The sequence below is a fragment of the Ambystoma mexicanum genome, chromosome 11 (assembly GCF_040938575.1).
Source record: "Ambystoma mexicanum isolate Mex_15411 chromosome 11, UKY_AmexF1_1, whole genome shotgun sequence".
NCBI lineage: Eukaryota > Metazoa > Chordata > Amphibia > Caudata > Ambystomatidae > Ambystoma > Ambystoma mexicanum.
The window spans coordinates 218,953,001-218,966,239 of record NC_090934.1 but is presented as its reverse complement, the minus strand read 5'-3'; the positions used below and the strand labels follow the sequence as shown (position 1 = coordinate 218,966,239).

The 13,239-nt window shown below is 52.9% G+C and overlaps 1 protein-coding gene across 5 annotated transcripts in view; it reads right to left on the bottom strand.

Annotated features, from left to right (window-relative positions):
• Positions 1-13,239, bottom strand: part of WDTC1 (WD and tetratricopeptide repeats 1) — a 1,302,054-nt gene that overhangs the window by 584,110 nt on the left and 704,705 nt on the right. For all 5 annotated transcript variants that reach the window (XM_069622886.1, XM_069622890.1, XM_069622889.1 and 2 more), the window contains one exon: positions 6,217-6,292. In XM_069622886.1, the coding sequence (XP_069478987.1) occupies positions 6,217-6,292 (76 nt within the window). The remainder of the gene's footprint in view (positions 1-6,216; positions 6,293-13,239) is intronic.

The window sequence follows — 13,239 nt, the reverse complement described above, 5'->3', positions numbered from 1 at the left end:
CACAGGCAACACCAAGGGTTCGTTGAGATGAAAGTCCGACGGTACCTTGGGCATGAAGGAGGGGTGCGTCCTGAGCACTACCCTCGTGTCGTGGAAAGTCAAGTACGGGGCCTTGCAGGAAAGGGCCTGGATCTCTCCCACTCGTCGTGCGGAGGTGATGGCCACGAGAAAAGCTGTTTTCCACGATAGAAACTTCAACGGGGCCGAGTGCAGAGGCTCGAACGGAGGTCCCATGAGTTTGGTCAGCACCACGTTGAGCTCCCACGCCGGGGCCGGAGCCTTCACCGGCGGGAACGATCTGAACAGTCCCTTCATGAACTCTTTCACCAGACGATGAGACCACAAGGACGTCCGGCCCGTGGTTCTGGTGTATCGGGAGATCGCAGCAAGATGAATCTTGATGGACGCGTGTGCCAGACCAGCTTTGGCCAGCGTCAGCAGGTACGGCAGCACTTGGGGAGCCGTAATCCGTAGAGGGTTAATCTTCTGTGCGTGGCACCAGACAGAGAACCTCTTCCATTTGTGTCCGTAGCATTTAAGAGTCGAGGACGCCCTGGCCTTTGCAAGAACCTCTCTGCAATCGGCCGGTATGTCGTATCCTCCAAACTCTAGCGCTGCAGGAGCCAGGCCTGCAAGTTCAGCGACTTCGGGTCGTGGTGGAGGATGGCGCCTCCTTCCCTGGAGAGTAGATCCGCGTCCGCCGGCAGCTTGATTGGCGGGGACGCCGACAAGTCCAGAAGGTCCGGGAACCATATCTGCCTCGGCCACGCAGGTGCGACGAGGATCATCCTGCACCGTGACCTCTTGAGCTGGTTGACGAGCCGGATTAGCAGAGGCAAGGGAGGGAACGCGTAGAGGAACAGGCCCTCCCAGGGGAACGAGAAAGCATCGCCCATGCTCCTCGTCTGGGGAAACCTGCTGGCGAACCTCCGGCACTTGGTGTTCGTCGCCGTCGCGAACAGGTCGATCTGGGGTGTGCCCCACCGTCGGAAGAGGCGATCCACCAGATCCTGCCGTAGTTCCCACTCGTGGCACGAGCGCAGCTCCCTGCTGAGTGAGTCGGCGATGGTGTTTTTTATCCCTGCCAGATGAAACGGCACCAGAAGAATCCCTTGGGCGACGGCCCAATGCCACAGGTCCTGCGCCTCCTTGGACAGCGCTGGGGACCTGGTTCCGCCCTGTTTCCTGATGTAAAACATGGTGGTGGTGTTGTCGGTGAAGATCCTCACCACCTTGCCCTTGAGGGACGGAAGGAAGGACCTGAGGGCCCAAAACACTGCACGGAGCTCCAGGACGTTGATATGCAGGGACTTCTCCGTCGGGAGCCAGAGTCCCCTTGCGTGCAGATTTTCGGTGTGCGCTCCCCACCCTTCTAGGGAGGCATCCGTGGTCACAGTCACCTGGTGGGCTGGGGTCTGGAAGTCCATGCCCGCCGTCAGATGCGCGCGGGTGCCCCACCACCGTATCGCTCGTCGGAAACTCTCGTCGAGCTTGATCCTTTCCTCGAAGCTGCCCGTCGTCTGGATCCAGCGCGCATCCAGGAACTCTTGCAACGGGCGCATCCGGAGCCTGCACATGGGAATGAGGTAGATGCAGGAAGACATCATCCCGAGGAGGGACTTGATGGACCTCACCTTGGCCGCGTCGGCCACCAACATCCGTTGCACCTTGCCCAAGATGGCCCTGGTCCTCTCCTCCGACGGGGAGGCCAGAAGGGACACTGTGTCGAGCCTCGCTCCCAGAAACAGTGCGACTTGCGCGGGCACCAGGTGGGATTTGGCGTAGTTCACGGAGAATCCCAGGTCCGTGAGGAGTTGGACGGTCCTTGCCGTGTGGACCACGGCGAGTTCCCTCGTCTTGGCGCGGATGAGCCAGTCGTCCAGGTAGGGGTAGACGTGAATCCCCTCGCGGCGCAGCTGCGCCGCCACCGGTGCGAGGCACTTGGTGAAAACCCTGGGTGCCGACCGCAGTCCGAAGGGAAGGGCTTTGAACTGGTAATGACGCCCTTGGACCACGAATCTGAGGAATTTTCGGTGCCCCTTTAGGATGGGAATGTGGAAGTAGGCATCCTCCAAATCCAACGACGATAGGAAGTCTCCTTCCTCCAGCTGACCCAGGACGTGCTGGAGGGTGACCATCCGGAACTTCTGCGCCTTGATGAACTTGTTCAGGCGTCGCAGGTCCAGGATGGGGCGCCATCCTCCCGTCTTCTTCTTCACGAGGAAGTAACGCGAGTAGACTCCGGAGCCCCGAAGCCTCTTTGGGACGAGTTCGATGGCGCCCTTTCTGAGCATCGCCTTTACCTCCAGGAGAAGTTGAGGGACGTGAAGTTCTTTCCTGGCCACGGGGGGGACGCGCGGGCACCTTCTTTGAAACTCGAGCGCGTGGCCCCGGGCCAGGGCGTCCAGCACCCAACGGTCGGTGGAGATGGACTCCCACACGCTGACGAAGCCCGCCAGCCGGCCTCCCACCGGGGTGCTTCGGTGGGGGCCCGACCCCACGGCCGGTTCAATCCTGCTTGGACGCGGCCTTGCCGCCTTGGCCTCCTTGGCGACGACGGCGGGGTCCGCCAGACTTGCCTCGTCCTCTGTAGGCCTCTTGCGACGACGAGCGGGCCGCTTGACGGTAGGAAGCGAAACCGCCGCCGGAACCTTTGGAGGCGCCCTTGCCTCCGCCGCTCCGAAAGGGCGTCCGCCGTTGCTGTAGTACTCCAAGGGCCCGGGCCGTCTCAGTATCCGCCTTGATGGCCTGAAGGGAGTCGTCCACTGTCTTCCCAAACAGGTTGTTCCCGTCGAAGGGCATGTCCAGGACCCTGGTCTGGACGTCCTGCCGAAAGTCCGTAGCCTTGAGCCATCCGCGACGTCGAAGGCAAACGCCGTTGCCCATCTGGCGGAACCCAGTGTCGGCGATGTCCGTCGCCACGGTGATGGCGTGGTCCGAGGCCACCTCACCTTCCTGCAGGATCTCAAGGGCCTCCGCCCTCTTGTCGTCCGGCAGAAAATCCAGCAGGGGAGCCATCTTGAACCAGAGTTCCCTGTCGTAGCGGGCCACGATAGCCAAGGCGTTGGCCGCTTTAATCGTCGTCGCCGCCGACGAGATGACTTTGCGTCCCATGGTATCCAATTTCTTTCCCTCGCCGTCCGGCGGGGAAGTCGACGTGGAGGCCGCACCCCCCCCCGCTTTCTTCCTGGCTGCCGCGGAGACGACGGAGTCCGGGGTAGGCTGCGCCCGGAGGCATAGGGGGGCCGAGTCCGGGACCCGGTACTTTTTCTCGTACCGGTCTCTTCTCGCTGGCGTCGTGGAAGGGTTCTTGAGGAGGGAAAGGCCCTCATCCCAAATGTCGTCCAACAGAGGCACTGCGAGGACCGTCTTCCTCTTGGTCTCGCGCCGTTGGTAAAGGAAGCCTTCCTTTTTCTTCTCCTCAGGGCAGAGTTGGAAAAGCTCGGATGCCCTGGCGATCATGGAGTGGAACGATCCAATCTCGTCGGGCGGAGAAGCCCTGGTGGGAGGCGACGACGGAAAATCCTCGTCGTATGCCTCCTCGTCCGTACCCGTCGCCGCCGAGTCAGTCCCCGTATCATCCCCTCGGGTGGACGGGGAGGAGGGCTGGACGGGGCGCGACGGTTGAAAAGGAGGCGGTGGATGAATCCTTCTTTTCTTGGTAGGGGGAACACCAGAAGGTCCCGGTTCTGGATCCCCCGACGGGAGAGGTTCCTCCGTCGGTAACGGTAGTCTCGTCCTTATCTCGGAGCATAAGGACTGTATAGCCAACAAAATGGCCGCTGAGTTGTCTTGCGGCGCTGGCAGAGGGGAATCCGACGGGCGAGCAGGGGCCCCGTCGGTATCCTCGACGATGTCGTCGTCGTCACCTGCGTCGGGGCCCATTCCGACGGGCTGGTCTTGTTCCACGCCTAGGCCGTGGCTTAAGACCTCGATCAGTTCCTCTTCTGAGGTTGAGGCCGAATCTACGACGACGCCCTGCCCCCCCTTCTTCCCCACGGAGGGTTTCACGGGGGTCCTATCGATGGGCACGAAAGAAGACTCCCTCCGAGGAGGCAGGGAGATTCTGGGCCCCGAGGCCGCCACCACTGGTGCAGCCTCCACAGGCTGGGCCAGGGCCGCCGCGACCGTTTCGATAGAGGGCTTGGTCGAATGGATCAAGGCCTTCACCACCTTAGGTGCGCTCACCGCCTTATCCTTGAGGGAGGGGGCACTGCCACGCTCCTCCTCTGCCTTAGAGCTCGACCGGGATCTCTCCAGGAGCTTCGCCGGGTGCTCGGCCTTCCTCTTACCCGACCCAGAGCGTTGGCTCGTGGTTGATGGTGCCGGGGAGGGTGCGCCCTGCCTGGCGCCCGTAGAGCCCGACCGTTCGGCGCTCCCGGTGCCAGCGGACTCGCGGTGCTTGGCCTTATGTTGGGCCCCCGTCGCCGGGGCGCCCTCAAAGGTCTTAGAAGACCGCTCAGATTTCTTCTTCTTCTCGCCAGACGGGCTCTTACCCTCCAGCCAGCTGGCGAGACGTTGATGGCGGTCCTTCATGGTCCGTTCCGACATGTTGCCGCAAAACGCACAGTCCTTCTCCACGTGCGTCTTGTCCCCATGAAGGCAGTAAAGGCAGAAAGAGTGTTCGTCCTCCTTGAAGACGTTCTGCAGCTGGCATCCAGGGCAGGCCCTGAACAGCTTTCCGGGCGTCGAGCTTCCCTTCTCCTGGGCCATCTCCGAGATCGGGCCTGAGAAGCTTCTGGAGTCCTCCGAAGCGTAGCTCGACGAAATCTTCACCCTTGAGGGGCACAGATGAATCCGACACGGGTCCCCGTTGATCGGATGTAGTATCGGTGGAGCTTGAGGCTCTTTTGACCGAAAGAATCGAAGTTTTTGTGAAAAAGCGCGAAAAAATAGCACTAACGCTCGAGAGCAATAGCACGAGGATCCCAACACATGAACGTGCGGTAAAAATCTGAAGATGGCTGCCAGAGGCGGTGCTTAGGTAGAGGGCAGTCATTGGCTGTGGTCAGTATGACGCAGAGACCAGTGATTGGTTATTACTACGAAAGACAGATCAGAAACGAAACTGATACTGGTTTTTTCTTTACCGAGGATTCCCAGCCTGACGACGGGGAATATTCATGAGCATGTGAATCCATGCCAGACCCCATGCTGGAGAAATCTTAATTTGTATAAAGGAATGGTTGATGAATTGAAAAATCTAAATTTAATTTTATAATTTTTCCTTTTTTAATCAAAATTTTAATGAATAATGTTTGAAATTTCAAAAGTCTGTTTTTTGATAAATCATGTTTGTAAAAGTTTTCTTTTTGTAAAACTATATATAAAATGAAAATAATAAAAATAAAAAAAATGTGTACGCCAGTTCGCTGTCAAGACACTCATCCTCCTCACCGCACCGACAGAAGCAGGGCATCTGACAGCCCACCAGTCGCTCCTCCAGTGGAGTTGACATTTCCAGGCAAACTACTGCTGGTGCCCGATAACATGTAAAGACTGTATGCAGTTTATCAGTCACACTTAAGCAATGGGTTTCATGGCATTACATCATTATCATAGTTGTGTGTGTTGACTGCTTCAGATTATGCTCAAAGTGAGCAAGACAATCAACAGCCATGTGTAGGTTGTTAATACAGTAATAGCTTCCATTTTGCTCCATTGATTGCATGCGCCTGTGCAGAAACGGCATGTGTTGGTGTGAAGGCTCCATTTTAAAAACAGCCTGAAGCACTGCACCTTTGTATAAACGTGAAATGCATACTGGTACACAGAAAATAGACTCTCTCCATGGAAAAAAGGAGCTCACAAGGTAATTGCCAATAAGCATCTACGTCGTGCCCATTGTAGGCTGCACACAAACTCACTCATGGAGTTGATTTTATGTCTACTGGTTGAAGAAACAAGTCCACATAAGTCGAACGTTTTGTACTGCAACGACCAGATCAAACATTCCACTATTTTTCAAACCAAAGCTGGCTTGATTCAGGTGAGAAGTTCATAATAAGCATAGCATAATTCAATAAAAGCACACAACTTGGGAACAGCACCACAAAACGTCTCTGGGTAGTTTGGCATGCTCATTCCAATACAAACAACGGCTTGGCTTTAGACATCTGAAGTAAATCTTGCTCAAGAGTACACATTGGAAACCAACAGCACAAACTAACTCTAGGTATCTACCAGTGGATACTACACCTGGAACTTCCTACTCACCGCCAGATGAGTGGTGCTTTTTCGGTAGAAGGAAGGTGTAAGGCCGCTGCTTGAATGTTAGATCGAATAAGTACACCTAGAAATGCATGGACAAACAAAAACAGTCATAAGGGGGACAGAAAATAGGGAACAAGTACTGCACTCTACCATCACTTTGGGCTGGAACAAGAAAGAAAAACACCTAGGCACCTAAAATTGAGGCACACTTATGAAATGATCTAGCAACAATATCAGTGCCTTTGGATGATTTCCACTATTACAGTGAAACACTGAATGGACAGAAATTATTGTATTTCCTTTCCATTTCATACAGTGAGACAGAATGATAGAATTGCCTGGGGCTGCTCTTTATTTCAGGTACTTATACAGTGAAACAGAGGGCTAGAAACGCCTGGGGAAACTCTTTATCCTATCCAGTGATAGGTTGCTCTCCAAAGTAACTTCTACTGGAAGAACTTAGTTTACCAAGATTCATCATATGTCCTGACTACCAAAATCATTCTTTGCCCACCAAAAGCAGAAAGAGTGAGTGTAATTGTTAAGACACAAGTCCTAAATTGTGATTTTGACATGAGGCCCACACCCTCTGATAGTTCTGCTTGTCCTGAATGGGCCACCAACCCCTTTTCCTAATGAGCCCTCACTCAAGCACTCCAAAAGGAACCAACCATTTTATTTCATTTTTCAAAGCCTTATTTTCATTTTCAAGCACAATCACAGTTCCATCACATTGAGGGAATGGTAGCTAAAGTAAGTAGAACAGTCTTGATTCAGGGTATCAATCCCAAACCAGTTCCAGCCAGCAACCGTGGTGGTGCGTTTAAGTCGTTTGTTTCATCAACATTTCTAACATTTCAAACTTCACACATCCCCCCGCTCCCCTTTCCCCTTCCCTCCCTGTCCCCAACCGGTATGATTTCAGTTTTCTGCATTAATTAGGCATTTAGTGGATGCGAGGTATTTCCTCTCCAAGCATAGTTTTAGCGGTACTTTCTTTACCTTCTCGAGACATTGATCTTCAGTTTAGGATTGCTCTCATTAGCGGTGGTCTGTAATGTTGGGCTTCCCTACCTTTAACAAACTCTAGGAACGGGTCCCATATTGGCCGGAATTTCTGATATTTGCCCTCCCTCAGGGCTTCCACGTTTTCCATTGCCAGTACATGCCAGATTTTGGCCCACCAGCACGCTATTATGGGGCCTTCCGCATTTTTCCACTCCTGTGCTAAAGTCATCCTTGCTGCCATTAGTAATTGGTTGATGAGAGGGGCATTATTCCCTGTCGTTGTGTAAATTCCTTCTACCTCAGTACCCAGTAATACCACCTTTGGTGTGAGTGGGAGATGTTTCCCTGTGATCTCTTTTATGTGCCCCAGGACCTCCTTCCAGTATATCGTCGCTTTGGGGCAGGCTTGCCACATGTGGCATAAGTCCCCTCTGGCACCACATTGTCTCCAGCAGGTAGGAGGGATTCATTTTATGTAGCCTATGCAGGGTCAAATACAACCTGTAACATATTCTATAGCCAGTCTCTAAGTGCATTTGGATGTCTTTTATGCCCTCCTCCAGATTTGCCCCTATTCTTCCTCCGTAATGGGTGTGCCCAGGTCCCTCTCCCAGTTATCTTTGTATGAGAGTTTATCCCCTCTCGTGCTATGTCTAGTAGATTTTACATTCTAGATAGTGCTCTCATCGTCCCCGACTCCTGCAGGGTTAGCTCCATCCCTATCGGGGTCCTGGAGCCGCTTTCCTGACCTCCTTCTATGATATCCAAAGTCTGACTTTTATATATGACTACCTTTCTTTTTCCCATATTCCGAATTTCTGTTCACACTCCTCTAATGTAAGCGGTTTCCTCCATAGAAGAATTTGTTTAGGTTAAGTGTCTGTGTCTGTCCCCAGTTATCCCAGAACCTATTTTGTTTCCCAGGGGTAAAGTCCAGGTTATGTGCCATTGGGGTGAAGGGTCCTAGGCCCCAAGTCCTCCCATAAGGGGCGGCCTAGTCAGCACATTCTTTTGTATTCTGGATTTTTTCCCGTGCCACATGAAGGCGATTACTTCCTTCTGTAGTGCCTTGCTTATCTTGGGGGGGGGGGGATATCCATCAGGAGGGAGCACACCACGTTTAGCAGTCGGGGCAATAGTGTCATTTTGATCGCATCAATGCATGCAAACCAGGATAATTCTTGGACGTCCCATCAGTGTAGGTCTTCCTTTAATTGTTTCCACAGGGGGGTTATGTTTGCTCCGTAAAGACTTTTATAATCTTTTGTTAATTGTATTCCTAAGTATTCTATTGCCTCGGCTTCCCAGGTCAGGGGGTACAGTGGCCTCAGTGTGTCGATCTCCCCCTTTTCCTCAGTGATGTTTAAGGCCTTCGATTTAGTGAAGTTTATAGTGAAGGCCGAAACCTTGGCAAATTCTTGTAGCGTTCCTAGTGCTTTGGGAAGTGATCTAATACTGTCTCTAAGAAACAGCAGGATGTCATCAGCATATGATGCTATATTGTGTGTTACCCCCTCCGCCAGTCACCCCGACTACCTCCTGGTCCTGCTTATAATTTCCGCTATGGGTTCCATTGCCATTGCAAATATCAGAGGGGGGGGGGTAGTGGACATCCCTGTCGTGTGCCCCTCTGTATTGGGAGTTGGAAGCTTGCTAGGACCATTCTAATAAAGGTGGGATTGCAGCCGAATTTCTTCAAGACTAGTTTCAAGTATGACCAATCTAGGCTATCAAAGGCCCGGCGTGCATCCAGGGAAGCCATGGAAAATATTTGTTCCGTCCTGGTTCCAAGGTCTATGATGTCTACCGCCCGCCTTAGATTATCCTGCGTGCGTCTTCCTATTATAAAGCCTGCTTGGTCCTCATGGATTATTTTAGGTAATACTTTCATCAGTGTTGTTGCCAGGATGTTAATGTACAGTTTGGCGTCACTATTAAGTAATGATATCGTCCAATAGCTAGTGCAGTCCGTGGGTCCTTACCTGGTTTAAGTATTAGGACTGTGATCGATCACCCCATGTCAGGTGTAACCGTGCCTTTTTCCCTTATGTGGTTAAAGAGTTTGGTCAGTGGTCCCAGTAGTTGGTTTTGGAACGTCTTGTAGTAGCCGTTCCCCAGCCCATCCGGTCCCGGTGTCTTGTTAGGGGGTAGGTGTGTTATGGCCTCACAGATTTCTAGTGCAGTTATATAGGGGCTTGCAGGATGATATGGTCCTCCTCAGTGATTTGGGGAAGGGTGAATGTCGACATGTAGTCTATGTGTACCTGCCGGGAGAGATTCTCCCTTTTTAGAAGATCCTGATGGAACTTTTCCATTATGTCTAGTTTCTCCTCCTCTGATGTACATGGCTCCCTTTTCCATTTTTGAGTCGTGCTATGTAATTACGGCCCTTTTGCTTACGTAGCTTAGCGGCTAGAAATCTGTTGGCCTTCCCCCCCCTGAACATAGTAGGTCTGCTTGGTGTGTAATAGGGAGTGTGCAGTGCGATCAGCCACACAGGCTTCCAACCGGGCTCTTGCTTTACGGATAGCTCTCAGCGCTTTTAGTGATTGCCTGGATTTGTGTTGTGTTTCAGCCTCCTGCAATTCCGCTTCAAGTTTTTTTCCTAATGAGCCCTCTTTCTCGCATGTATGCTGTCAACTGCGATATGAACTCCCCACGGATTACCGCTTTCCCTGGATCCCAGATCAACCCCCAATCTGTCTCCCCAATCCAGTCTTCTTGGAAATAGTTGCTTAGCGCTGTATCCATATGTGCCCTAAGTGCAATGTCTCTCAGTATCATTTTGTTCAGTCTCCAGTGTGTATGAGTTCTGGACGTATCTTTTACCAGCACTATTTGCACAAGGACCGGAGCGTGATCAGAGAGATACTTAACCCCTATTTGTACTCCTACCTAAAATCTGCGCTAATCAGTATTTGGCCTTCGCACCATTCTACCAGTTTCTGCAGAATGTCCCCCAAAAACAGGCCCTGCCTCTCATTTGGGGCGTGAACCGTGATTAGAGTGTACATTTGGTCGTCCAGTGTGTCCTTGAGCAGTAGGTATCTGCCCTCCTCATCTCTGTATAGAGCCTGTTTCTTGAATGACACACTGTTCCCTAATAGAATAGTCACCCCCTTGGTCTTCTTGCCCCCCCCCGCCCCCACCACCACCACTGCCCCCCTGAGGCATAGTACTGTTTAGGGAATGCTTTGTGGGCCATCCTTCTTTTATCTACAGAGAGTAGGTGAGTTTATTGTAAAAAGACCATCGATGCTTGGAGGTCTACTAGTCTCGCTATCAGAGCATCTCCTCACCGGAGAGTTTAAACCCTGTACATTCAGGGTTATAACATTCAAATTAGCCATACCATCTCGTGCCCGTTTTCCCCTAGGTGTACGCTCCTCCAATCCCAGATGCTATGTTTCCTCCCCCATGGCAGATCATACCATGAAACATTCCCAAATATTAGAACTTTAACTTTAACTGTCCCCCCTAAAGCCCCACTGTGGAGAGTAGAGAGTGCTAGGTCCTGGAATAATTGAACTTGTGTTTTGTTGATGGTGATCGTCTGTTGCTTCCTCGCTGCTCGTAGGATTTCCTCCTTCATTGGGTAGGAAGTCATTGCCAGTATGACGTCTCTTGGTCTTGCTCCAGGGTCTCCTTTCTTGGGGCCCACTCTGTGTACTCGGTCTATGAGTATGTCTTCCGGTTGCGTGCCGGTGAGGAGGCTGCTGTAGCAATGTTGCATTGTTTCTCTCAGGTCTTTGTCCTAGATGGTTTCGCCCAGACCGTTGACCCTAATGTTGGCTCTTCGGGGTCTGTTCTCCAGGTCTTCTGTCTGGAGTTCTAAGTTGTGTGCCGCTCTGGCGATCTAGTCAAGGAGAATGCTATTTTGTTTTGAGCATTCCGTGATCTCTGATAGACTCGCTTCTGTAATATCTACTCTGTCCCCTAGTTCCGTAATGTCTTTTCTCACCTCTTGCAGGGAGAACTGCAGTTCTTCTCTTATAGTGCTCAGTTGGTTGTGGAGGGAGTCCATCATTCTGCTTTCCATACTCTTCAAACATTCTTGCAGATCTTTATTGAGGGCCATGTTTGTAACTTTTGCTGTGCTTTCCTTGCAGTCTGCTTGCCCTGTAGCTTCCTCACTCTGTTGCTCTTCCAAGTGGAGCAGTCTCCAGCAATGCTCCAGTTGTCCTGCTCGCGTTTTGACTGTGGTTTTAGCTCTCAGCGGAGTGTTCTTAAATATAGTCCTTGGCATCTGTATCCTTGCTTCGATTCTACTGGTCGATGGGTGAATCGGGTTAGCTATCTTTTGGTAGGTGCTGCGTGCCCCTGTCCAGGTCTCCCTTCTTGCGGCTAAGTGAGGCATAGGTCACGGGGGCTCCGCCGGTGATGTATAAGGCACTCCTTACTTATTCCCCTAGTGTGAGTTGTTGCTGACCTCCTGGGGGCCAAGCGTGGGTCACACTGAGTTCAGGCACTCGCGTTGTGCACCTTTAGTCTTGCTCAATGTGCCTGTTTATTGGGGGGAGGGGCCCTAGGTGAGGCTTTTATATTGCCAGCGCTGTTTACGTGGGTGTTTGGAGGGCGGGTTGCCTCTGTTCCCCCACGCCCTACGACGGGTTTGTTAAAGATTTGGGGCATGTTTGCTCGAGCCCCCCTGAGGGTCTTTCCCCAGACCCCTATCCCGCAGATGGATTACTGGCCTATTCCGCTATTCACATCCACCGCAGCGTTCCGGCTTCCTCCCACCCCACTTGAGCTTAAGTGTGGTCCTCAGCAGTGCTCTCCCACGATGGGGTCAGCGCTACTTTTATGTGGGGGGGGGCCTGGGTTAACCCACAGCTTGGTACCTGGTGTGGTGTGCTGTGCTATGCGCTCCTTGGGAGGAGCTTGCGTGCAACGGCCGTGGTCTCTGTACCTTATGTTGGATCTCCAAAGATTCCTCCGTTCTGGCTTTCGGGCAACTTCTCTCTCTGCTGGCGGTCCCGGGAGAGCTGGATGCAGGCTTCCTTTTTTTCTCTTGTGTGTGCCCCGTTCTGTGCCGGGACAACGCCTCCTTGCCGCACTTCTTGGTTATAGGGGGGGCCGCACGCAGCCTCAGTTCTCCCTTCCTTGACTGCGAGGAGCTGGCGTTACCTCTGCAGGGGGGCCTGCTCTCAGTGCTCCTAGTCGCGGTATCGCTCTCCCTCGCCTCTCCTTTGGGCTGCACACAGTTCCTCTTCCTTTTGTCCCCTCTCTGGTCCGGATGTTCTCTCTGTTGGTAGGCGGGGTAGGGTGGTTCCTTTGCAGTCCTAGGCACCTTTCCCCCTCTGGTGTCAGCCTCCGGATTCGCGGGTTCCTAGACCCTGGCCTCCCACTCTTTTCTGGAGCAGTGCTCCTGGTTCTCTCGGGTTCCTCTGTCTTTTTGCTTCCACTTTGCTTAAGATGCCGGTCATACGCAGGTAATGCCTTTGCTTCTGTTTGGGGATCTGCGTAGCCTTTTGTTCTCTTTTCAGGGTTCGTTCTCTGACAATGCAGGGTGTCACGTCCTTGCTGCACTTCTCAGTCATGGGGTGGGAGAGGCGCACACACTTTTCATTCTCCCTTCCTTGGCGGCGGGGAGCTGGCGTAACCTCTGGCGGGGGGGGGCGCCTGATTTCACTGTCCCTAGTCGCGGTGTCAAGGCCTCCTTCGCATCTCTTTTAGGCCGCGGGCAATACCGCCTCCCTATGTGTCCTCACTGGTCCGAGCACCAGCTCTGTTGGAGGGTAATGTCGCCGCTCTGGTGTCTCGGTGTCTAGGGGTGTTCCGTTGCAATCATAGGCACCTCTCACCCTCTAATGCCGGCCGCCAGTGCCGCGGGCTCCTCCACCCTGGTCTCCTGCTTTTCCTGGAACTACGCTCCGGGTTCCACGTTCTCGTCCCTTCCTCGTTGCTGAAGTGCCGGTCACACGCAGGTACCGGCTCTGCTTCAGTTCAGCGGTCTGTGGAGCCTTTCATACCCTTTTTCGGGGGCAGTCTGTAGATATTTTGTGCTGATGAGATGCT